Raw genomic sequence first — 26,412 nt, forward strand, 5'->3', positions numbered from 1 at the left:
TATATATATATATATATATATATATATATAAAAGATGAATTTACATCAAGACTTTTTACACACTTTAACTAGAGGTGAAAATAATTTTGTTGGTGAAGAAAACAAACATCTCCTATGTTTGTGTGGTTCTTGCAGAAAATGGCTAAATCAGTAACGTTTATATTCCTGTTTTCTCTCATTACAATTTGTATGTTTGTAACAACATACAAGGCAGTCATCGTGCTTTGTTTCTCCTGTTTCTGTGCAGTACAAATTTGAGTTTTACAAGTTTAATGGTTACAATCTTTACCTCATTCTGCATATTTGAGATTTATTTGCAGCCATGTGGACTAATAAAGCTGATAAAGTATGTGTTAACTTTATGTCTTATATTTTACATTTACTATGAAACCAGGTTAATAAAAGCATATATTTTACTAAACTTTAAAGGGAAGTTATTATGTAAAATTCACTTCTTGCATGTTTTTCTACACAACTTCTTTTAAAAATGCTTTTAAAAAAAGACCCAGCTGTTTTTTGGCAATAGGTTAATGATTTGTGGTGTCTGGAAAATTTGTCTTTTCAAACACCTCTCTAATGTTGAGCCACATTTGACGGGCAGTGTGCCGTCACCTAGCAACCACAGCTAAGCCCACCCCCGTTACCTAGCAACCAGAGCGGAGTTCCAGCACCTGGTTTTACCGCTTTATGCGCCGTCTAATGGTTGCTGGAAAAGACAAGTGTTTTGTTGTTGACTTAACCATCCAGTAACCACTTTCTGCATTCCTGTTGGCTGTGCAGGAGGCTCCACTTCTGCTTCTCAAAGATGTAAGGTTGTATAACTGTGCATCTGTTTGCAGCCATTTACAACTTTAATTTCTTCAATTAGTGCAATTAGGAGTTTAACAGCCAATGTAAAATAATTAATAAGGAAACTGAAATTGACAAAGCAATAGGTTGACTACCTTGGTTAAACCTGTAAAAAATAAAGTGCAACAAATCTTCTTTCAGATGGTTCAGAAAGTGCAGTTAGGACTTCTAAATATAAAGTAAAATAAATAATAAAGCTTTACTTCGATCAGAGCAGAAAGTATAGAATTAGAATGAATAGATCTAAATACTATAGATAGGGTGCATTGTCACTGATACCCGATCTATTTTGGGGCTGATACAGATAGCTCCAGCTTAACCTGGTAATGATGAAAAACCCAGGATAAATAGAAATATTATGTGAATTAGATTATTTCCGTCTGTTTTCCTCTCAGTTATGTTTAAAGAAGAGGATCCCTTGCTGTCCCGTCCCTCTGTTCCCCCTCTGGACGGGGGAACTGTGTGTCCGCCCAGAATGGACAGAGGCTTCCACGTGTCGGACGACCGCGGCCTCGGCTTCCACCTCCCCCCCTATCCCTCCACCTACTCACCTCCCTGCCCGCCCATGAGCTACCAAGAGGAGTACTGCCCCAAACCCGACAGCACCGTGGAGGAGCCAGGCGGGTCCAGGGCGCCTCTGTCTGAGCGTAACCCCAGCTTTGAGAACCTGGAGCTGGGCTTCACCGAACTGCTCCCCCCTCTGTATCCACGCGGTCCTCAGCCTCCGTCCCCGTCTCCTTCCCCGTGGCTGGACTCTCCCTATCTGTCCTCTTCGCCCTCTCCGTCCCACTCCTCCTCTCTCAGCCCGTTCCCCACTGAAAGCCCCCTGGCCAACTCCCCGCTGCCTCCGATCCCCACCTCACCTTTCCCGCAGTACTCCGCCTATCCTCAGGAGCTGTGTCCCTCGCCTCCGTCCAACCCTTACCAGGACGCCTGTTCGGCGCCATACTCCCACTACGAGGGCTGGGAACCTCAGGGAAGGATGCTGGGTACGAGTCACGGGGGAGACGTGGACGCCAAGAACCAGGAGTGTCCACTGGAGTTCACCAGCTCGGCCTCTATGCACCACATTACCTTTGAAGAAGGTGAGGCAGCTATAAGAGACAACAAGAACATTTATGAAGATCTGACCAGAATCAGGGGTACTGCTGCTGGAAATTAGCAACAGTGCTAAATTTAAACCAAATGTAGTGAGTAGCATTTGTAGCATCACAATCATGTTGATTAACATGGATGTAGTCCATTCAGCTAAATCCAACTAATACAGGAAAAATGAGCTAAAATACTTATTTATGTGTTTGGTCACTAGATTATAGAGCCACCTAGTGGACATGCGGAAAAAAATTATTTTGCGTTACCTCGCAATAAACTAGCCAATACGCCCTAATCTGTTTTGTATACATTCAGAAATGTCGATTTAAAATTGCAAATACATACTTAAAGAGCACTTAAAGAGCTGCAGCCTCTTCGATGCAAAAAACTGATTGAAAATCAGTTTATTCACTTATTTGTGTTTATTTGTGTAAAGTTGAGATGGAACTGCACATCTTTATTAACCATTCAGACTACCAACACAACAAAACACAATCAAAACAGTCAGTCATGACATTACCCCGTACTCACAGGGTAATAAACAGAAACTGCTTTTGCATTTTGCACATAGCTTTGTGGTGCATAAAACTTCACATATTTCACAAACAAGATATTAACATATATGGAAAAAAACCCATTAAAGCTCTATATACCATAAGAAAGACTTTCAGTATTCAATTATGCCGCATGAACTGATCAGTACATTATTGCGAGGGAACGCAAAAGAAAAAAAATCCTCCATGTGCAGTAGGGGGACCCATACTAGATTGTTTGGTTTTTTTTATTATTAATATAAACAATCAACCTCAAAAAGGTACCATAACGTTTTCACAACACACACAGAAAACAAACAGAACTAAAATTATTGAGATTAATCTGAAAATGTCCACCTAATTTTTGAAAATTTTTAAAAATTTTTTGAACATTTTTAAAATTTACTCCTTTTTTTCCCTTTATCATCAATGAGCCTAATGCACCGTTATACTCGTCAGATGCAGACACAGCTATTTATTGCTATTTTAACTGTTTTCAATGGGTTTTATCTGTACATTCTGGCTCAACCCGCCCTTTGGAACATCTTGTTTTTGCCTAAAACGAAAATTAGTTTAACATCCCTGCTTTGGGATGTTTTATCACCCAATAGTCGGTTAGACTTGGTTTGATTAGGAACCAAAAGTGCAACATTTGTTACACACAATTCAGTTGGTAATTTTCCTCTCTTATTCTGTCTCCTCCATAGTGTCAGAGTTCATCGGGGAGGACATCCAGGCCTACCAGTCAGGCTCGCACATGAAAAACTAGTCCAGCCCGTGATGAACCCGGTTTGACGTTCAGCATCTTTTTAAATTCCCTTTGCACTTGGTATTAAGTTGGGATAACTGCAGTAGCACATAGCTGACAGGGGAATCTGGTGGGAAATGTATGCAATTTTATTCCAACCACTGTTTTATAAAAGGGAAACTGATGTTTTAAAATATCTGCCAAAATAAATTATATAAGAAACTACGCTGTGTGAGTCTGGTGTCTCTTTTGGATGTTTATTTGTAGCCTGAAACAAACAGACTTGAAAGAATGAAAGCGGAAATAATTATTGTTGAAAAACAGTTTCATGAATTAATTATATTGGACCACAAAGTTTATAGCAGCTATTAACTGCACAAAAACCTTTTAATTAACCATAGATGACGATTCAGCAGATTTTTTTCTCAGTTGCACAATTTAAGATCCAATCTCGCCAAAAAGCAGTCAGTACAAGGTTGTTGTGCAGTTAATAGCTGCTGTAAACTATGTATTTTTTTATGTTTTATTTTAAGGTTTGATAATTAAGTTAACCAGTTAACATGAACTGATTCTCTAAATCAGTCTCCAAATGTGCCTCAAGATGTTAAAACCGTAGCTAGTTCCTGTTCAGAAAGTTGGAAGTAAAGAAGCTGAAACGGTTTTCAAAAAAATAATTTCTTTCCAAATTTTACAAATCTGCAGATGAACTAAAAGTCCTATGTTCTGCTGTCTGCTTTTAAAAACATAAAAATAAAAAAGTAACTGCTGAAACAAAGATGGATGCAAATGTTTAAAGCCTGTAAAATCTAATTGGGATTGTAAAAAACAATTAGAAAGAAATTTAGTTGCACTTTTTTTGGTTTCAGTGAGGAATACATTTCAATAATTTACTTTCTCATCATAACCAAACTGTAATTATAACTAAACACCTTACTGACTTACTTTTCCAACTTTGGCTCAATTTTTTTTTTTTTCATCCAAAATGCTGCAGCTTGGGTCCTGACCAACACTATGAAAATGAATTGTAAAATTATGTATTTTAAGCTCTGCGGTCTTTCAGTCTGCGAGGGACTGAAAGACTTTGGAGCGACGGCGATGTGTTGCCGGCTCGAACCTCGCTCTGTCTGTCTGTCTCAGTTGTAATATCCTTGGACAAGACGCTACACTCGCAATTTCCAGTACAAAAAAACAAAAACAGTTTTCCAGTATGATGCTTCTCTTTAGCATAAGAAGCTAAATAAGAGTAAAAACTAAACTAAAATCTCAAAATTGTGAAAGCACCCTTATGTTTGAACATAAACTATGATGCAGTTTTTTGGGCGGAGGGTTTGTAAAAGAACAAATCCTGACTACTTGCATCGATTTTACACTTTGTTTGTCTTTTCAGGCATACTTTCCCAGTCTAAAAATATCCAAGAAAGGTCAGTCTGACATTGAATTAAAGCAAACTAAATTTCAGTCTCTACTTGGCTGTAAAAGAGGGCTTGAAATGTTTTCAGTAACCAGATTTAATGGAAAAACAAAATCCTGTATTGTTTATTATTTCGATACGCATCATTTTCCTCTCCCATTTTTCAACTTTCTTTTAAAGAAAAAAGAAAGGATAAAACGGGAAAAATAAATTTGTAAGCAGTAATATATTTGAAATATAATTTCACAAGTCCATGATGAAGGACATGTTTTGGCTTTCATTAATTAGCAGCTTTGGTGTATTTAGAAAACATGAAAATGTGATTTGGTGTCAACAACACTCAAAGAATGTTTAAAATTAATCCTTTTTCTTTTAATTTAACTGGATTTTTTGTAGGTTTCTGTGTAAAGAGAAATTTTCAGACTGCTTGACATCTAAAAGCATTTTTATGCTGTGTTTTTATTTATCAAAGTGTAACTGAGATCAACATTTTTTGCAAATAAAATAAAATAAATGCCTTGTCATAACTTGCATCACTGTATAGTAAAGTGTTGCCTTACACTTGAGCAACATCATGGACACTCTGTTTTTCCCTTCTGCTGACCAAATTAAGTTAAAATTAAGATTATTACTGATGTGACCTAGAAATTGGATTATCTGTCTTTTTATGAGTCTGAGCCCTTCTACACTGCAAAACACAAAATCTTACCATGTATGTTTGGTATAGTTTCTAGTGCAAACATTTTAGTGCATTTGAAATAAGACAGAACTGCCCTACAAATAACTTTTCAGTGAAATATTGGAGCTTCTTTTTAGTCAATAACTCCTTGATACTGATGAAAAAGTACTTGTTACACTGGCAGATTATTTCACTTGTAACAAGACATTTTCCCATGTTAAAAATGAAATAATCTAGTACATTTTCACCAGTATTATGGAATTATTGACTTCAAATGAATTTCTATATTGTGCTGAATCTTGCTGCTTTGTCAAATTTAGTGTTTTTGCAGTGTACTCTTGTAAAACAGTGTCAGGTTAGGAGGATTTAGCAGCGGATTGTGTTAAGAGACGATGCGTTTCTGGGATAATCCAGATCCAGCATGACTATATAAGGCCTGTCGTCTGCTGGAGAGTTCAAAGGTTACGCACGCGCCCAGCGACTGTTTCAGTGCGTCGCCTGGAGTGAGATGGAAAACCCAACTTTTTTATGTATCTTATGAAGACGTAAAAATGACCAAAGAAAAACACATAAAGCTGAAACTTGATAGAGATAGCTAAATTAATTTGAAGAATTTTGTTTTTTAATGATGGCATCTTACAGAAGTATCCTCATGTTTATTTTTGATTCTCTTTTTATGTCCTGATATATCTTATACTGTAACTGACTATTTCCTCATTGATTTATTTGTTCTGTCATTCTTTTTTTTATGTAAAAGGCTCAAACATCTGTATAGCTTTTTAATTGTCTTGTGTCATAATTAGTGTTAGAAAACAGTAAAAATAGAGCCACAGCACCACCTATCATCACTTTTGCCCTCAAGCAACCAGACTTTTGTATAATATTTGTAAATTGTGTTTAATAAACAAAAAAAATTTTTTTTACCAACCTGGATTACAAGAATGTTTGTCTGCATGAAAACAAATAAGACGTTTTACATTTTTATTTTGGGAAAATTCCTGGCTTTTTCTATAGGATTTGCATGAAATAACTTTAAGTTCCACTAGGGGGCGGTATAGCTTCAAACATCAGGCAGCGGCACCATTAAAGCTTCTTTTATTTGTACTTTGCAAAACGTTGAAGACAAATTTTTGGCTTTTTCACTCATAACATGGGAAAAATGCCTGGTTACAAGTGAAATAATCTGCCTGTGGAACAAGAACTTTTCTGACATTTACTTGTCCCTTTTTTTATCTAGAAGAACCGTCGTAAAAATTAATGGTGATCATCATTAGCGGGGATCTTTGCGCGCAGCTTCACGTTGCAACATGCCAATAATCTTGTTATAAGTCAATAATTGTTGAATGTTGATACTAGTTCCAACGGCAGATTTTTTTTTCAATTATAACAAAGATTTATTTTTCCCCCAATGTCTTAAGAGAAAATATGTCAGTGGAACTTGTACTTTTTTTATTAATATCAACCGTTTGTTCTTAACACATTTCATGGTGGAAAGTGATGTTGTTTGAGAAAATGCTGGCATTGTCTGCTCCTTTCCTGTCAACAGGTTTACAGTAGACTCCAGTGTTGACTGTCTCTCGCTCTTCAGTAAGTTGCTAAAAATAAAGACACTTTATACTGGGACCAGTTCTATTTCTGGGATGGGAAAGGAGGGAACGGAAGGAGGTGACTTAACAAAGTAAACAGAGGTATTAATAGTATTTAGGTGATTTACTGACCTATGTTTGTCGGTCCACACAGTTATATTTCTTATTTATTAATAATTAATTCAACTGAATAGTTTACATTCACATAATGGCCACATGGTGGCGCTGTGTAGAATAAACCTGATCTCTCAAACATCAAATCAACAGATGAATAAACAAAAAAATGGAAGATTAAACGCAATGAAACGTGAAATTGCAGAATCAAGTAGCTATAAGTTATTTGATTATCATCCATCCATCCATCCATCAGAGCGAGCCCAAACATATTTTTTTTTCTGTTTTGTGATTTTATTGTCATGATTACATGATTTTCATATAACACTGATGTCGTTTAAATACCTAAACTTGTGAAATATAAAAACATATAAAACCACCAACCGGAAAATAAGTGCTTCTTTTATAACCTTCATTTTCTCAGCAGTCCAGAACCAATGGAGCAAATTAACAATTATTGGTAACCAAATAAAACATGTTTCCATACAAACAATAAATTTATATGTAACGCATACAAGTATTAGGAAGGTATAATTGTTGTGATTTTTATATTCCAGCTTGCAATGTAACTATATGGGAAGCAAAAGCCAGCCCAGAACCTATGCTAAAAAGTTGAAAATTAATTTCATTTGACTCTTCATTAACAATCACTAAACATATTGTGTTGGAGCTATTTATTGTTTATATTCTTTATTCATTTGAATTTTGTTAGTTTGTTCTTAAATGTATATTTTTTGTATTATTTACAGAACTCATTTGTAAGTTAATAATTGTTGATTTCATTGATCTTTTGTTTTATTATTTTTTCTTATTGATATTTTTTAAGTAAACAGGAAGCGATGCGGGTTGGCCCGCTTTCTATAAATGTAGGGGCCTGGTAAAGGACCAGCAGGCATTTGGGTTAGGGGCCTATGGTTTTTACCAGTGCAAGGAAGCAGAGAAAACAAAAGGACGTTTGAACTCTGTAATTGTTCCTTTTTTTTGTTTTGCAAAGATGTCAAAATAAATCATGAACAACAAGTTACAAGTTGGATCCTGAACCTTCTTTGCCTGCGTTAAAATACTTGACCCCAGTGTCTCAGTGGCTTATTGGAACTTTGTTGGATGTTTGGTTTGACAAACAATCGCCACTACATCAGTAAAAACCTCCCCATGGATCAAGTAAAGACATTTCTATGGATCAAGTAAGGAACCAGCCCGTGGACTAAAAGGAACAATTCGTCATTAATTGACATGCTGGATTTAAGGATTTCAAGGATTTCAAGGATCATCATCAAACAAAAGGTTTTGGATTGTCTTTGATGAAATCAAGCGACTGCTGCGTCAAGCCTGGATTGACACGTCACTCATTCATTAAACTGGTACGTGGCAATATTGTTCAAGCCGTAAAGGAAAACGGTGAAACTACTGGAGTTTAAAGACATTATTTCACTGCAAAGACTGATGAGATGAGTTTGATGTGACAAGTTGACGCCTAATTGGATCCAGACGTGAGCCGACGCCCATCATGGAAATGTTTGTTCACAAGAATCAACCTCTTTAAATAAAGAGATACGTTTGTGCTTTGTGGATTCCTGGATTATGCCGCTTTTAAATGTGTGAAATAATTCAAAGAATCGCTAAAAATGTCTGATGTAAAGAGCAAAGAGAATGACACCGAGACGTCACAAGAAAAAAGAACCATCAAATTCACACAAAAGGGTTTGGAGTTTTACATCAAAACATGTCAAGAAAAACGAAGTTTAAAGTGCAAACAAGCTTCAAAATTTATGGAGAAAATCTCCGCATTAATGACGTCACGAGAAAATGTTCCGGAAGTGTCTTCTAACTTTGCCAAGTTTATTAAATGCTATCAAGATGCAACTGATTTACATGAATCCTTTTTAAGTTTGTCGTTACCAGAAGAAGAAGTGAAAAGGCAAACTGTGTATTTTCAGTCGAAGGTGACGGCATTCTCTGATTTTATGGACAATGTAAAGGGTTGAAGCAGGAGATCCATATACTGAACAGAAAATTAATGTTGATGATCAGGTTGTTGCGGATCTGGATGAAATAAATCCTGAAGACAGTGTTTTTAAAGGTTTTTTAAAGGTTGTGTGAGAAATCAACAACTTTTATTTTTGGAAAACTGTCAACAAATATAAGCTTTAAAAAGTGTATACACAAAGACTTCAAATTGCTTTTAAGTGCGACTTCAGACATTTAAAAATGATCATTTTGTCCATTTGCGGCTTACACAATATTTGACATTTGACCAACACACATCATGCAATAAGAAACTAGATTATTTACTTAGTTTTCTTTCAGACTACTTTAACTGAAATAAATTTTTCCTCAGGTTATTAGAGAAATCCATCAATTCAGACAACTCAGCCAGGCCCACAGTACACAATATCATAAGTAAAGAAAACCAGTTTATTGGAAAAAACCAAAAAACGAAAACCCTTTCTGGATTAGAAGAAACATAAAGCATGGCAGTCTTACAAAACAGAAGGAAATTATAAAACTCTTTTAAAAGATAGGTAAATGAAGGAAAAAATGTCAACATACGAAAACTGTGAATTGCATTTTGAGTTGCACAGATTCAAAGGATGATTGGTTTGATCATGATTTTTTTTTTATGTTATTTTACTGGGGGGGGGGTTGTTGTTATTTCCCCAAGCATACACTCTTTTATTTAAAACAATCAAGTATCTTTACGTTTGTAATTTTTTATATTTTTGTGGGAAATGGGACCGATCGCGAATGACGTCACTGTTGCCCGGATGTTGGGACAAACAAAGCACAAATAGAATGGCGGCGTCAGTTGAGCTTCGTTTCAATATTTTTCAACACAGAAGCATCGTGTGGAGAAACTTACATGATGGCTGAAACGCAGAGGACTCAAAGTGAGGGGGGTAAAGGCAGCATTAGTTGAAAGATAGCCTTTTTTCTGACTACCGAAAGTGTGGTAGCTAACATTTGCTAGCACTAAGTTACATTTAAGTTCATTTGCAATCGGTGTAGGTTATTTGCAGTTGACATACAGCTATTGGTGAACTTAAAATTGTACATCCTAGTAACCTAAATCAGTCGATCACCAACAAAATCAGCTGTTCTTAGGTACAGATGTTTTCCCTCAGACACAGCTTATGCCTCTGCTTTAGCTAAGCTAAAATGGCAGCGCTGTGTTCCGTTTTAAAATTAGGAGTATGACGCCATTTGCAGTCAGTGTCATTAACCTTGGGAGAAAGACAAAAAAAATGCCCTATTTCTTTGTACATCAAACTACTTTCTGTTTTATTTTCAGTATGCAGCTAAAACATGATTATTCATGCAGTTAAATCAATCAGCTTTGCTTATTTGTACGCTTTTTCAAATAAGCAAACCTGCTGTGGTTGCTTAAAATTCAGGTTGGTGGGAGCAAAACATAAAGAAAAATACAGAAGATGATTAGAGACACTAAAAAAACCAAACAAATCAAATTCTGAACTTTTTGTTCTTTTTTTAAGAAATTACATTGGTAGATGTAAACTAGACCACTGACTTTAAACCTTTCTCGTCTAAAATCCTCACTACTGCAGTATACTTCAACTAAATTAAATTTGGCCGTGGAGTCTGGAAGAGCACAAGATTTAAATGCTACTTTGAGGTTAATATACCTTTCAAAACGCTTTTTTTCCACTGTCTTTTTGAAACAATTCATTCCTGTTTAACAGTCAAAGAGTTATTTTGGGTCACTTCTCCTTATTATGATCAGAACTAATACAGTAATAGGAAACAGACGCTTTCTTGCAGCAGTAAGTTCGACAGCAGTTTTACAGCCCTGAATTAGGAGACCAAATTCAATTTCCTTTGGAGTACACTGCCTACAACGGCATATTCGTGCATTGTAGAATGAAAAGAAGAGTAAATTTGCGAGGAAAAAAAGTCAGAAATTTTGACATTAATCTCAGAAATTTTCTAGAAAAAACAGAAATGTTTGAGCTCCAAAGTAAAAAATTTGCAAGACAAAACTCAGAAATTTTGAGATCTCAGAAATTTTCTAGAAAAAAACGTAAAATTTTCTAAGTCTCAGAAGTTGAAAATTTGCAACCTTTAGAGCTCAGAAATGTTTTACCTCCTAGGTAATTGGAATGCAGCAACAGTCCGTGACTGATGCGAACAGTGACAAAAAGTCACATTTGTCATCATACATAACCACAAATATCGCAAAATGTTTTGCAAATATTTCTAAATTAGTTCCACAAATCAGTGATTTTCATTGCAAAAAATGACAAAATTAAAATATTTTCAACTTTTGAAACTTAAAAATCTCCAAATTTTTTCTGAAGAATTTCTGAGATTAATCTCAAAATTTCAGTATCGCATAGCGAAATTGTATCTTTCCAAACTCAGAAATTTCCAAGTTTTTCTAGAAAATTTCTGAGTGTTTTGGCAGAAATGTACTCCTCTGTTATTGTCTGTCTACATGGCCCTAATACGCCATTGTAACTTTCAGCTCAACTTCCTTCTCCTACAATCAGGCGCTGACAAACACCAGGCGGGTGGAGTAAACGAGGTCGGCCAGGTAGAGCATAAAGTTGACCCCGGTGAGCACGGCCACCGCCATGCACTTGTCCCAAGTGCACAAGCCAACCGCGCTGCTGCAGTTGTATGGTCTCTGATTCTGGCCGCCATTATGGGGGTCAAAGTTGAAGATCGGCCAGATGATGGTCGCTGACATATAGAGGACGACAGCCAGCAGTGAGTAGGCAGAAAGGAAGCGGGCGAATGGAAAAGGGAGGAACCCGGTGCACTCGCCGATGCAGAGCAGGATGATGACCGCAGTCAGGATGAAGCAGATGCAGTACACTGACATGCAGTACTTCACTGAATGGTGACGGTCGTACAAAACGGGTTCGCTGATGAAGACGAAGATGACGCAGGCCACGAAGGTTTCCAGGACTTTGAGCAGTCCCGGCGCGGTGGCCATGTAGCCGGCGACCTCGCCTGGCCGAGCCTTGGTGAGGCAGACCTCGCTTATGTAGGCGATGGTGGCCAGGCAGGAGAAAACGGTGCATACGATGCGGAAGTCGCGGACCTCGCTTTGTTCTCCAGAACCCCTCAGGAAGTAGATGGGAAAGATGATGGAGGCCGACAGGCAGAGCAGGGCGGCGTAGCACGCAAAGGTGATGGGGAAGTTCTTCCAGGAAACGGGGGCTCTGGTCTGCAGGCCGAAAAGCTCCACCAGGATGACGAGAAGAGTCCCGGCGAAGCTGAAGGCCCAGCAGAAGATGCAAAAGTCTCCAGTGTGGAGGTAGAGTTTGGCCCCATGCAAACCCAAAGAGAAGGCCACACAGGTGAAGACCAGCGCAGCCAGCCGCGTCCAGAGCAGAGGACTGGACTTCAGGACGACAGGCATGGTGAGATTTATCCAAAGGTTTCCTTCCTGGAGCAGAGTTTCGCTGCCAGCCTTCAGCAAGATGGTAAGCTGTAAGAAACAAAAGAGAAAAACAAGTATTTAGATAAAACCATGTGAGCTCTGCCCAGTTCTCCTACACGCCGTTTTCCCAGCCGCACAATGTTCTTATTGTTTTCATGAATGGCAGACACAACAATTCGGAGCATGAAAACCCAATTCAAAACCACAAATAAAGACTCCACTGTGGTTGCAATTGTCACAGTACATTTACAGCTGAGGAACATTTCTTCCTTTAGGTGTTTGTGGAACTGAACACTGAATGTTGAACTCTGACGTTCCTCCATGACGAGCCTCCATGCTCACATCCTCCATGATGGACCGACATCATGAACTCCACCAGTCCCCTCAGCATGTCTGTCTGTCGTCATGTTCTAAACACAGCCTCTCTCATGCGCTCCCTTTGCAGCCATTGTAGATTGAAAAGAAATTTTCACCAAAAACTCAGAAGTCTTCTAGAATAAAAACAAGAAAATTTCCAAGCTCCAAAAGTTAAATAGATCAGAACAGAATAAGTGCACTGTGTTGCAAATGATACAATAAATGCTCACCCTTACCGTGATACAACTGTGTGTGATTTGCCATTAGATTATAAATCAGTCCCCAATTTGGGGAAGGCAGAAATGGCTGTGCACTTCAAAAACACAAAATTTTCCCAGATATTTTCTCATTTGTAGTAAAAATATCTTAGTACACTTGAAAGCCAAGTGTTAATTTACAAGTAACTTTTCAGCAAGATATAGGAGCTTGTTTTAAGTCACTAATTCTTGAATATTGGTCAAAAGTACAAGTTCTACTGGCAGATAGATATTTATAAGAAGACATTTTTCCCCATGTAAAAGGTAAAATCGTCCTCCAGTGGAACTCGTATTTTATTGTCAATATTCACGAATTGTTGACTTAAAATAAGTTCTTATATCTTCCTGAAAGTTACTTGTGAGTTACTGTTGTTTTATTTCAAGTGTACTAAGCTATTTTCACTATAAACGAGACAAAATACTTTGTAAGATTTTGTGTTTTTTCAATGCTGTTGTGTTTCTAACATGGATCTATGTTCAGTTGAAAAAAGAAACATTAAAAACCAAAACTTACCGACCAGTTTGCGAAACCTAAACTTATTTAATCTGGGTAATTTAAAGTAAAATTTCCATTTCAGTGGAAATTTTTAAAGTTTAGAGGGAGTCTGATTATTCTGCGCTGGCCTTTCACTCCTACTCCCCTAGTGACATTCATCGTCCATTTGGCTCCACAAGCAGTGAATTCCTAATTCCCAGTTTACACAGGGAGACAGCTATAAACAAGGAAAAAATTCCTGTTTATGTTAGGCCTGTTAAACCCCTACAAAAGTTTCATGGCTGTACAGTTAAAATTGGAGGTGAGAAGACAAAAAAAGCTAACAAAGAGGGAAGGAAATGGAGATGTGGATGTGTTAAAACCCCCCTGAGAATGAGCGGGGAGGCAGGAGGGAGACTGGGGAAGCCCTGCGCTCGGCCGCAGAAGGACTCGGCGTGTAAACACAGTGATGGTTGAAATAGCTGCAGAGTGAGTCAGCGGTGGTCCTAGTTCCTTTCACCACTCTCCCTCACTCCCTGCACCTCCTCCTTGATTCCTGGTCAGATTTTCCAACTAGCTTGATGCAATCCAGATGTTGCTGTCGGAACAACTGGCGACTTTGTCATATCTGCACTCCTTCCCTGCTATTTAGCAGCAGCTCCCCTCATGGTTTCCATAAGGGCTTTGCGTTATTTTCCCTCCCCTCTCCAGCTTTATAGTTGTGGCTACCAGCTCGCGTAAACCATTCAAAACATACATGAAGGGTTCAGCATGGAAAAATCCACCCCCATTCCTGCCACCACCACTCCTTCCCGCCTGCTGCATCCAGTTAGGAAAGAAATGACATATAGGAGAAAAAGGAAAAGTGTGGAAAAAGTGTTGTTTTTTGCAGCGCAGCACGGAAAACATTACAAGTTCATACTTTAAAAAAAGAACGTGGCAGCAAGCAGGAACAAGACGTTCAGGAAGCAAATTTCCGGGAGGTCAGGCGGGCTGTTTGTTTCGTTGTCATGACACAACATCACTTACTCAATTTGACCTGTAATCCATTTACGGCAAAATGCATGATGGGTCAAAACACAAGACGGGGCTCTGTTGGGAAACGATCCCAGTGACAGTGAGTCAGAAAGGGCAAAAAAATGTGATTATTTGAATCAAACTAACTCATGGCACATAAAAAATTAAAAAAGAAGAGGTTGGAGCAAATTCCTTCATCGATAAGAAAATAATTAATTTAGAGACAGAATATTAGAGGGGAGGTAGTTTCTATCTAATTGCAGGGTATGGATCTGTTTCAGGCTTTTAGTGAAGTTCAGCCCCTGACATTTAAGGTGGGTGTGCTGCCTGCCACGCCCTGCTTCCTGCACCTCAACATGCAGCAAACAAACATGCACATTAAAACTCACATTTCATTTAAACTGCATTTTACAGTTAAATAGTAAATTGTGAGACATTTAGCTGCAGTTTAAAATGAAACTGTGGTGCTGTTGTTCTGTATATCTGATGTGGAGAGCATAATGTCTGCATCTTATTAATAAAGTTTGTACGTAATAGAAGGGAAAAGAACTTTAAAATAACCTGGATCCAGAGTTTTGTGATAAACCGACTAACAAATGGATTTCAAATTTTAAATGTAGCAGATTTTTTGTTTTTCTGAAAGAATAAAAATAGTTCCTCCTCTATTTATAGCTGGATAAGGCATTCCTGAGCCTGGAACCCCCAGGGTTGACTGGGACAGCTGCATTAAGCAAGACAAACTGTAAGGAAAAAATATCCACCAATCTAAATTTAGAATCATTTTTCTCTCTTTACAATGAGAAGGTAAAGCGCTTGGCATTATAGAACCACTTATAAAACCCAGCAGTAGATTCAAAATAAATCTGTCATTTAGACACAGAATCATATTTTAAAAGAAACATTTTGTCACCATCTTCTTTATTTCATTTTTATTTCATGAATGTCATTATCAACACCAGTTCTCTTTATACTTTACAAAAATTCTGGTGTTTTCTAAATTTTAAATCCCTTAAATTGCAGTTGTAGGGCTTTTAGCCTTAAAAAGTTTTTTACTTATTATCCCAAATGGAAATGTTTGAAAACTGTTTTTTAGTGTCAAAGTCGAGAAAACCTGAAATTTTCTCTAGTTGAAAAACAATAAAATGTTCAATTTCTGACCCATTGTAGTTCTTTTTGACTCATAATTTATGTTTAATGGAAAAAATAAATATAAAAGGAACAGTAATGGTGAAATGCTTAAAAAGCTTTTTGAATGGGACTCAACGATGCAGAAAATGCACATTGGACACAGGTTGCTCCATTTGGTATAAAAGGCATATTAACACCTTGAGAAAAAATAATAATGAGGATTTTTCATGCAACCAAAAATACTTTATGCCATTTGTAATAGTGCAGCAAAATATATGCAGAATTAAAAATAAAAACAAACACTTTTAAGTTCTTGCATTTCCACCATCCAGACTGATTTATTTGATAAACATTTTTCATTTCCAGCTTTAAGAAAATGTTACTTAGTTTATAGCTCATCTGTCTGCTAGTCAAACTGCATATGTTGAGCTAAAAATCGATCACTTTGGTTCCTCTCAGGCTGCCACACCCTTCTGCCATGCTGCACATCTGTCTCTACACAAAGTGGCACATATTCATGACAAATCAGTTGAAATAAAAAAATTTAAGTTGCTAAACGTGGAATATAAAACAATGTAAACTTAACTTTCACCCTTTTCTACTGTTTTTGAGCTTAAACATTGTTGCAAACACATTTTCTCCAACATATTTTATGTTCATTTAAATCTTATAAGCTAGCTTAAAAGTGGCATTCTTATGAATAAAAAAAATCTATTTCAGTGAGAAATCTTATCTTTATGGGTTCACAAAAATCCCAGCATTTTGTTTTTCCTGTTAAATTTAGACGTTTCTTACCTTTTCCCCTGATGCTGGTCTCTGTTCTCCAGAGCAAGCAGAGGTAGAAAGATGCAGATTGTAACTCTTCAGCCCTCTGGCTGGATTTTCCAACCCACCCCCCAGAACAGCGGCTCCACGCCCAGAAAACCAAATTAGGCGGTGAACATATGCACCGTTATTCTGTCTGAACTCCTCCTCTGACGACAAAATGACCGGGGCCTCTGCTGCTCAACTCCCACAGAGCAAAAGTTCAGCCTCTTGCGTTTCCATGGTTACTTACATTCGTGCTGACTGGCTGAGGTCTCCTGTTAGTAACTATAACACAACTTCACTCATTCAATAAAAGTTTGCACAGGAAAACTTTTCAGTATTCTAAGTTTTTAATGTGAAACTTGCATAATTATCTGCTAAGCAATATTAATACGATTGTATGTTTAACTTTCTGAAAGCCACAAGCCGGATGTTTGTGAAAACAAAACTCAACCAGATCACCATGCTGCACATCTGCAGCTTTGGTTTATTTGTATGCATTGCCTGGCAACATTGTTAATTCACCGAAGGACTGCTGCGCTTCCTGACCGACTGCAAAAAAATGGAGGGGAAATTTTTCAGTGCACTTTCAATTTAATAAGGCAGATAAAGCCTCTATGATATTACCCACTATTATATCTGAAATTAGTCATTAAAGAAAACACCTTTAGGGCATTCATCACAACTTTTGTCATGTAATAAAAATGTGTAAAACTCATTTTTATTACATAGGTTCGATTCATATTTTCAGCTTTATCTCAGTGAAAACTGTCTAAAAAGTCAACTTTTTATTTTTTCATTTTGGGTGAAATTTGTTGGTAAGAAATAATGGTTCTATCATAAAATCCACAGGTTGCAGTCGTCATTATAAACTTTAAAGTAAGTATCTCTGAAATATTACTATAACTTACTCTTTAAAATTGATCATACCGTTTAGATGCTTTCAATTACTATGCCTGACTTTATTTTCATATACTATAATTTTTATTTTGTGTATTTGTGTGTGTAAATGGGTTTTATCATAACATTATTATGTATGTAAAGCTCGTCAAAGCTGGTTTATTTATTCTTCAAATTCACTTTAGTCAAAAGGTTTTTTTCTCCTGACTGCTATTGTGCTTGACAGTTGGTGGTTACTAAAGCAACCAGTAATTGTTTTTCTGTTGCCACCTGTAACTGTGGCTCAGAAACTTTAGTGAAAAAAAAAGGATTTAATATGTTTGGTTTTTGAAACTGAACATTTTCCAAAGGTCTTTTTTTTTTTTTTTTAACATTTGAAACTCCAAGTGTTTTCTGGTAAATTTATAAGACCACTCTCAACATTTATGAGTTTTTTTCCTGCAAGAGTTACATTTTTTAATTTTGAAACTCATAATTTTCCACATCTTTTTTGTTTTAGAAAATGTTTTTCTTTTGGCAAAAATTTACTCCTTACGCTAAAGTCAACCTACTGACCTGAGACGAACAAAAAGGTTAACACATATATAACAACAGTAATGTTACTGAAAATACACGGTCTAAAATAAAACGATTTGTATTAAGTGGCAACCACAACAAAATATTGTATATCTGTCTCTAAACAAACAAAAAAACAAAATCAGTAGTCTGGTTCTGGGGGCTGGTAAGTTGGCTATCAAACCGCTAGGTGGTGCTGCTAGATGTAACGAGTGAGCAACTGAACGGCTACGTCAGAGGTTGTGTTGTGACGTTGCAGTTCTCGGGACCGTTCGGAAGCATTCGGAAGAGTTCGCCGGTTGCGCGAGGGCTGTTGAACATCATGGCGTCAGGAGCTGGAGATCCGTCAGGCGGACACGATGCAGAATTGGACGAACTACTGGACAGTGAGTGTTGACAGGAGGCTTGTCTTGACGGACTGTCTTCCCTGGGATGTTAAACTGCCTGTAAAGCACAACTGGGACCCCTGGTTTGTTTTTGTGTCCGTGTCGGGGGTTCAGGTGATCGGAGAGGACTCTGATGAGCTAACATATGACCGCTGACAGTTGGAGCAGTCTTTAGTGGCCTTCAAACTGCTTTTAAAGTGGAAAAAACTTTCCTTTATATACTTAAACTCCGAAACCAGTTAGCAGCTTTGGTTGTTTAACGTAAAAAAGCCTGCCTTTATTTACTCTGAGCATGTACTTTCACTGTACTAACCTTTGTCTGGTGTGTTTGTCATAACTTGATTGCGTTATGTGTCTTTTTTTTTAGACTCACGTACATTTTAGGAGGCAGCGGGCTTTGAACATTGATTGCTAAAATGTCTGCCAGGACTACTGCAAACAAATTATACGTATTTTAATCTTTAATTTGTTATCCGATTGTTTAATGCAATTTTAATATGCAACGATCTAATTTGCAACTGTGAAAGGCACACACACACACACACTCATATTATATATTTAATGTTGTATCACCGTGGTTTTAGTTTAGAAATATGTTGTTGCACTATAATTATTAATTATTATGCCTTCCCTGCAGATCCATACTGGTATTGTTTTATAGTGCAAACAATAAAACAATTCTTTTATTGTTGTTGTTTTTTTTAAACAATTGTTTAAAAAAAATGTTTACTCTAACCAATTATTTTTGGTTAGAGTAACCCTAACCAAAAAAAATTACTCTGGGTACAATTTTAGAGTCATTAAACTCATATGTTTCCTAGATTTGAGACCAGCTTAATCTGACCTGATGTTATCTTGTCTCTTCAGGTGCGTTGGATGATTTTGATAAAGCATCTGCTGCTTCTGCACCGGAACCTGCAGCTGCTTCATCTTCTGCCAGCAGCGGGGCAGAAAAGGTTTGTTTTAACTTCTTAATGCTCACTTTTCTCCAGCAGGCTGATTTCTCCTCCTGATAATGAGAAACTATGCTCAAGTTGCTACTGTGAGAAGTTTTCTTTCTCTTTTGGATCTCTTAGAAAGGAACTATTTTACCTTTAAAATGAAGAATTTAAAGGAAATTTAAATTCTCAATCTATTTCTTAACTTCTACAGAATTTTTTTACTTTATTATGGGTTTTTAACATTTGACAGTTTATTTGACCAAACATTTTGGCACTTCTTTAAAGTCTTAAACACCAATTTTAAACTAATGTGAAAAGGTTAGTTTCTCACCTGCAGTGTAAATGCAGGTAAAAATAACCTGTATGTTTATTTAAATGTTTCTGTTTTTATTCAGCCCCCTCTATTAGAGGACAACAAACTTTTCGAGACCCTGTTTGAAGGGGACATGGCGGCCCAGGCCAGGGAGGAGTTTGAGAAGGCCATGTCCGAGCTCGCCCAGGAGGAATCAGAACTCCTGCGGCTCTTCCACAAACTCTCAGAGGCTGCAGGAAAAGTTGGTAAGTGCTCTCTGAACAGTTTATTTACAGTTTCTTGGAGCAGAGTTCATCTCATCTCTCTTGTGCGGACCACAACTCTAATTCAACAATGATACAGAATTGACCTGCCAGAACAGATGGTTAATTGAGATAGTCTTTATATTTTATTTATTATGGCAAAATTATTAGAGATTAATTAAAACCTTGCTAGGATCTTAGGTGGAACCGAAGGTACTTTTGTTTTTACGTTCTCTTTATTTATAAATAAAACCACTTATATTCAAAGATTTTTACTCGATTGCAGACTTCGATCCACTGACATCTGCTTTTAAACATTTTATTAGAAGTCATAAAAGTCTTTCTAGAGGCGTAGTTGGACCAGGAGTGGCGGGATTGGTGAATTTCAAAATTGTAATTTTCATCCGTTGTTTACGTCAGGATTTACAGTGTCTGGCTTCTTCTGGTCCAGAATTATGATGCATGTTACATTAAATAAAACGTGACATGACCGTCCTGACTGCAGACACTTTGAAAACAATCAGATATGTATTTGATTTAATACCACATATGGAAGTGGCACAGATCGGATTGTTTTTGGGTGACAAGATCAGAATTGGTTCAGACTGTTCTGATCTAAAAAAAAAATCAGATTTGAGTCATTTTTATCTGCTGCCTGAATATGGTGAAAGTCTAAATCTAAATCCAGCTGATAATCTGGATCTCCATCCAGTTTTACTACACTTCAATGATTTTTACAAAGAGGAGGCAAAATTTCAGTCACTAGAGGTGCAAAGCTGGTAGAGACAAACCCCAAAATGTTCTGCAAAGTATCAGAAGTACTGTTCAAATTTTTATGAATAAAAATCCACTTCATGATTATGTGCTACTTTGCATTTGTCTTTCATATAAAATCCAAATATAAAAATACCTTAACATCAGGGTTGGAAAGTATCAAAATGTAAAATAACCATCAACATTTTGATAAAGCTACCTCTACTGGTTTCCATGGTTTGTTCTGTTTGTTCTCTCCAGGCACCGATACTGCCTCCCAGCAAGAGTTCACCTCCTGCCTTAAAGAAACTCTTCGTGGCCTGGCCAAGAATGCAGACAACCTGCAGGTGAGGGGAGTCAGAGAAAATAAATAATAGCTCTGAAAATAATCAGCAGTTTATAGGCAATGTGTTTTGTTTCAGTCGTCTGGTTTGGCTGGAGACGACCTGGTGAAAGCTCTGGAGGGTTTGGGGCTTGAAGAAGGCGGCGACGGAGGCGGTGAAGATGGAAACATCCTCCCCATCATGCAGTCCATCATGCAGAATCTCCTCTCTAAAGACGTCCTCTATCCATCTCTCAAAGAGATCACCTCCAAGGTCTGCCTCATTTCTAACAAACGGATGAGGAAAATCTTCACCATGCTGTTCTATATTGATGGTAACTGTTGTTTCCTGAACAGTATCCAGAGTGGCTGGAAACAAACAAGTCAACCCTCAGTGCTGAGGATCACCAGCGGTACCAGCAGCAGGCGAAGATCATGGGAGACATCTGTAAGCTGTTTGAGAATGAGGAAGAGGAGGCGGAGGATAAAGAGCGGACGTTCGAGAGCATCATGGATCTGATGCAAAAGGTGATTCAGCTGCTACTCATGTTACACATGTTAAAGAAACAAGCTGAAATTATAATTTACCAGCCTATTTATGTATTTAAAATGGTTAGATCTGTTGTTGGGGCTCAGTGTATCATAAGCCTGGCGGGCCTCCAGGCTTTACTTGGGCCCCCCAGGCTAAGCATTGTTTGTTTGTTTATTATTCAGTGGAACCACTGCCTGTCTTTACCGGTCTATACGCTACAACTTCAGCAAATAAAGAGACATGGATACAAGATCCAAACATTTTGGACATTTTAATTAGGATGAAACATTATATTCATTTTAATTATTTTTTTTTATATTTGAATTTTAAACACTATCATTGGTATTGTTAATAACCTCTCCCAATACCACATAATTACCTAGCGATGTTTTCAATTTTCCAATCAACTTTAATTATTTAACTCAAAACCACGGTAGGCTGCTGGACTAGACATGTTTTATAAAGGAACACATGCTAAGTGTCAGCTTTTTGGTTGAAAGAAGGTTGGTGAGATTGTTTTTTTTTTCTGAATGTGGACAGTAATAATGAATGCTGGTCATATTTGTTTGATTTTACAGCTGCAGGATCTTGGCCAGCCGCCTAAGGAGTTGGCAGGCGACACGGTAAGCTGATTTACAGCATCTGTTTGTTCTGTGTGTAATAAATTTATCTCGTCTTAAAGGTTTCCTGAAATGGAATAAAATTTTTCTTTCTTTCTTTTTAATCTTTTTTTCTTTTCTTTTTTTTCTTTTTCCCAAAACAGATGATCAAGGCAAAAAAAATTACTTTTTGTCAAAGTGATTTATCTGTTTATTGTTTTTGCCAAAAAAGATAATTTAGGGGAAGAAAATCACTTTTGTCAAATAATGACTTGGGCCATTATTTTAGGAAGGTGGCAATATACATAAAAATAGCCAAAAAATATGAACTTTGTGTTAGATGTTGTGATGAAAGGCGTCTAAGTGAGATGTATTTACTCATGAAGGTTCCTGTTTCTGCTTCCTTTGCAGCCTCCGGGCTTTAATTTTGACATGGACTCCCTCAACCTGCCGGGAGTGGGCGGGGCCGGGGCAGCGGAGCAGTGCTCTGTCATGTGATGAGGTGGTGCGGCGGTCCGTCAGAAGATCTGAAGCCAAACGGTTCCTCTGTGTGTGTTTCAGCAGCAGGAAGGACTTTAGAGAGTGAAACATGGGTCACGAAGGAGTGAGATCAGAACGCAGGTTCTGTTCATAGAAAGGTGTGTGTGTGTAAAAACAACTGGAGGGAAAAACCCAAAAGGAAACCCAAATACTCTCTAACACCATCAAAGATATTTGTGATAGTTAGCGATTGCAGAAACTCCTCCGCGATTAATTTTAACAGGATTTTCTGGAGAAGAAATGAGCTCAGCTGTTCTCCGTGTTGATTTTACTGACTGTTTAGCCTCGTGGTGAATTCTCTCCTGACAACTCGCAGGTTTGAATGGTGCCTTTTCACAAGCAGCTAGAGTTCAGTTTTTAGCTCTTCTGCTGCTGTTCAGCTGGCTAATTCAGTCATAGTTTTAATAACGAGATAAAGATGTGGTAGTTTTGATCAACAAAATGTTATTTTTTGTTTAAAACTTTAAAATAATTAATCTGCAAGGAACTTAACAAGATCCATTCCCCTCCCGTTATCCCCATTCCCAGGTTTTGATGTGAAGTGACGGACCCGATTCCTGAATGGCTTTGCTGTGGTTACAGTGATCATTACAGTGTTCAATTACTGTACTAAGTGCTTCCTGCGTGATTCCCGGTGTTTTTTAACATGCAGGAAAAACCCCCAAAACGACCACAGTGGGTTTTTAGAGCGATAATCGCAAGTAAGATGTCTTTCTAGAAGAGGTGAGAGGAGAAGCATCACATTGTGTCACATGAGGAGGGATAAATGTGCAACGTGTGTGCAGGTGGACTGTTTGGTAACGCATCAACGCCCTGATGTTAGCACTTTTTGGTTTGTTTATTCCAGCAAACCCACTTTTCATCAGCGACTCTTTGCCTCATAGACAACACTTTTCCTCTTAACAATAGAGAGAGGTCCAGAAATGACACGGCCATCAGCCCATCTGTAACGGCACAATAAAAGGGTACTGTCAAAGGATTTAGCTATGCACTGAACAGACATCAGAGGTCCATCAGAAGCAGCTGAATGAGAAGCGGCTGCAGAGGTTTGGTCACATGGTTTGGGGTTAAGGGTAATCAGCTCTCAGGGCCGACCCGGCACCCTGAAAATAAACAAAATGCAACCTGTTATGACACTACTGTGTTTTGTAAATGTAATAAACATTGATATGTGTATAGAAATGTGTTTTTAGTCTGTGTTTTTACTCAGTTGGTTTCCTTTTTATAAGAAGTTGCTGAAACAAAATTTGTATGTTACATTTTTTACTACATTCAGACTCGAAGCGGCCTTAAAAACATAAAAAGAAACATCTCTATATAAAACATAAGACATAAATTTGACCATTTTTGAGAGTAAATAAAGACATAAAATGTTCAAAAAGTTTTCCAAGATAGCCACAATTTATTATTCGTATACGTTAGTTTCATTTGTGTCACAATTAAAGGCATGTTATGAAATCTCAACCATTTTATTCTAATGTGTTTAATAAAGTACTTTTTGCAAAGGACAAATACCAAAGTCCTTAATGTGACCAAATTGCAGATTTTCTATATCATCTTACAGGACAATATCAGGTGATTAGTAACTAGTTACAGTAAGTTTTACTCGCTGTGCTTTTTATTTTACTGAAGTTATATTATTAAAGTAGCACTACTTTCATTTAAGTATAATTTCTGGATATACTAACCACTGTATGAAGAAAACGTATGTTTTAAACTAACAAAAAATGCTCCACACACGAATTGTTTTAACATTATGATGTTCTGATGTTATTTTCTGTTGAACCATTTGGAGACAAAAAAAAGACAGTAAGCACTACATATTGTCACTGAAGTAATTTACCTTGTTTTGACATACTTATAAATTATATACTTTAAATTTAGTTTCAAAAGTTTATATTGAAGTAATTTGAATGTTTTTTCTTGCCTGAATTTATTTTATAATTATGATTTTTTTTAAACATTCTTTTAAATGCCAGAACTTCCTATAGTTTTCTCCATCTTCATCGGTAAATCAGTACTTCAATAGTCTTTTACAAATTTATTTCTTTTTTTTTTTTTACTGGATATATTTCTTGGCAAGCTTCTTTTTACTTTTAAAGTATTGTAAAAGTATATTAAAATAGTGCTACTCATACTTGAGTTCAAATTCTGGGTATTCAACCCTCTTCTTCTGAAATGTTTTTTTTTCTTTTGTAAATTTTTACTTTATTCCTTAGAAAAATTGCACATAACTTTATATTTGTGTCTGTCTGATTACATCGTTTTCACAAATTAAGATGCTTTTATCAACCATTTAGTGCCAAATAGCCCTATTTTTTCACTTTTACTTGACTATGTTTTACGATTACTTTTACTTCGGCTCATGTAATATTAAAATAATGCTGCTCTCATTTAAGTAACATATTTAGCTATTCTAGCCACCTCTGAACCATAGGCAGCTCTTTGCAAAAGTTTTATAATTATGATGTGTAATGTTATGGTTTATCGTCGCTGTAAATCCGCAAAGAAACAGGTCTTCTAGAGTTGCCATGACTGAATTTTAGCTGTTGTGCTCAGAGACGCTTGTCATTGCCGTTCTGTGTGTTGTATTTCTATGCGCCCGTGCCGTGGAGCTTTCTGCGTCAGATTTGCGTCGGAAGTCAGAAGCGACTACGTGTCAGGAAAAGAGAAGTCGGCTAAATGGGCGAAGGCGACCAGGTCGTCTGAAACAATCTTTCTGCAACATTTGAGTGGTTCCTTTTGTTAGGATTGAGACAATTTAAGGATAGTTTTTAATAATTTGTCCTGAAGATTTGAACAGCGACGATGCTAACAAAATTTGAAACCAAGTCTGCGCGTGTGAAAGGTAAGAGTTTGCTAATAGCAGTTAGCATCGATGCTAGCTCCAGCTAGCGGGCGATACTTCTACCAACTATTTATTCCATAAGGTGTAACGGTTAAAAAATAAAGGATTTGTTGTTTTAGTTTTGTATATTCTATACAGCGTTGCCATTGTCTTGTATTTAGTATCTCTTTTAATGTTAAAATGACACGACTTGCACATCTACGTAGCTATCGCTAATGTTGCTATTCAGATTTTTAACGGATTCATGGTTATAGTTGAAATTGTGTTCATATTTCAGGTCTGAGTTTTCACCCAAAAAGGCCATGGGTTCTTGCAAGTTTGCACAATGGTGTCATCCAGCTGTGGGACTATCGGATGTGCACACTGATCGACAAATTTGATGAACACGATGGTAAATTAGCTCTTTTTAAATGTTTGTTTTAGTTGAAGTTTTGCATCGTTTTCCATACAAACTTGTTTTGTTCCCTACAGGTCCTGTCAGAGGAATTGATTTCCACAAGCAGCAGCCTCTTTTTGTGTCTGGAGGAGATGACTACAAAATCAAGGTGATCACTGCTTCTGTTTTGCATGACCAGCAACACACATATGAACCTGAATCACATGATTTAAGCAATGTTTGGATCTTTCATGGTACCGTTATCTCTGGAAATCTCTAACATTATATCTGTTCAACCAGGTGTGGAACTACAAGCTGAGACGCTGTCTCTTTACCCTTTTGGGACACCTGGACTACATCAGAACTACGTTCTTTCACCATGTGAGTTGTTCCACAAGTTTAACACATTCTTATTCTTAACATAGAGTAGAAATCAAATTTATTTGTCCCTCGGTGTGTAAATTAAGGTATGACAGCAGCAATGTGACAAGACAGTTATAGTATGTAGACGTACACACAAATAGAAGTAATAATAACAGACTGTACTTTAGGTTAGGGCTGTGTAATAATATCGATTTTGCGATATATATGGATATTTTCTTTCCTAGAAAAAAATCTATATTCANTTGGTTAGAGTAACCCTAACCA

The 26,412-nt window shown here is 37.2% G+C and overlaps 4 protein-coding genes and 1 long non-coding RNA gene across 5 annotated transcripts in view; 4 read left to right on the forward strand and 1 right to left on the reverse strand.

The window, feature by feature from the left end:
* The window catches only part of nfatc4 (nuclear factor of activated T cells 4), a 37,424-nt gene extending 33,977 nt beyond the window's left edge, over positions 1 to 3,447 (forward strand). Inside the window, exons 12-13 of the mRNA XM_015017921.1 lie at positions 1,245 to 1,934; positions 3,182 to 3,447. Of these exons, the coding sequence (XP_014873407.1) occupies positions 1,245 to 1,934; positions 3,182 to 3,243 (752 nt within the window). The 3' untranslated portion in view covers positions 3,244 to 3,447. The remainder of the gene's footprint in view (positions 1 to 1,244; positions 1,935 to 3,181) is intronic.
* Positions 3,448 to 7,284: 3,837 nt separating this feature from the next.
* On the forward strand, positions 7,285 to 10,462 carry LOC106936740 (uncharacterized). Its single transcript, XR_001422200.1, has 2 exons — positions 7,285 to 7,675; positions 9,093 to 10,462. It is a non-coding gene; the product is annotated as an uncharacterized LOC106936740 (long non-coding RNA).
* Positions 10,463 to 11,277: 815 nt separating this feature from the next.
* myadmb (myeloid associated differentiation marker b) lies at positions 11,278 to 16,621 on the reverse strand. The gene is made up of 2 exons (XM_015017922.1): positions 16,446 to 16,621; positions 11,278 to 12,464 (listed from the first exon to the last, which is right to left on the reverse strand). Exon 2 carries the CDS (start codon positions 12,393 to 12,395, stop codon positions 11,514 to 11,516), a length of 882 nt encoding a protein of 293 aa, XP_014873408.1. The 5' UTR covers positions 12,396 to 12,464; positions 16,446 to 16,621; the 3' UTR covers positions 11,278 to 11,513.
* A 1,555-nt stretch (positions 16,622 to 18,176) lies between these two features.
* Positions 18,177 to 23,669, forward strand: LOC106936741 (peroxisomal biogenesis factor 19-like). The gene is made up of 8 exons (XM_015017923.1): positions 18,177 to 18,298; positions 19,166 to 19,254; positions 19,635 to 19,797; positions 20,809 to 20,894; positions 20,970 to 21,143; positions 21,227 to 21,397; positions 21,980 to 22,024; positions 22,412 to 23,669. The coding sequence occupies exons 1-8, from the start codon at positions 18,235 to 18,237 to the stop codon at positions 22,496 to 22,498; spliced, it is 879 nt and encodes a 292-aa protein (XP_014873409.1). The 5' UTR covers positions 18,177 to 18,234; the 3' UTR covers positions 22,499 to 23,669.
* Positions 23,670 to 25,176: 1,507 nt separating this feature from the next.
* On the forward strand, positions 25,177 to 26,199 carry LOC106936734 (coatomer subunit alpha-like). The gene is made up of 4 exons (XM_015017918.1): positions 25,177 to 25,388; positions 25,666 to 25,779; positions 25,860 to 25,933; positions 26,065 to 26,199. The coding sequence occupies exons 1-4, from the start codon at positions 25,349 to 25,351 to the stop codon at positions 26,182 to 26,184; spliced, it is 348 nt and encodes a 115-aa protein (XP_014873404.1). The 5' UTR covers positions 25,177 to 25,348; the 3' UTR covers positions 26,185 to 26,199.
* Positions 26,200 to 26,412: the final 213 nt, after the last annotated feature.

This window comes from Poecilia latipinna, unplaced genomic scaffold (assembly GCF_001443285.1).
Source record: "Poecilia latipinna isolate Pla-1442-1.1 unplaced genomic scaffold, P_latipinna-1.0 Scaffold2208, whole genome shotgun sequence".
Classification (NCBI taxonomy): Eukaryota; Metazoa; Chordata; class Actinopteri; order Cyprinodontiformes; family Poeciliidae; genus Poecilia; species Poecilia latipinna.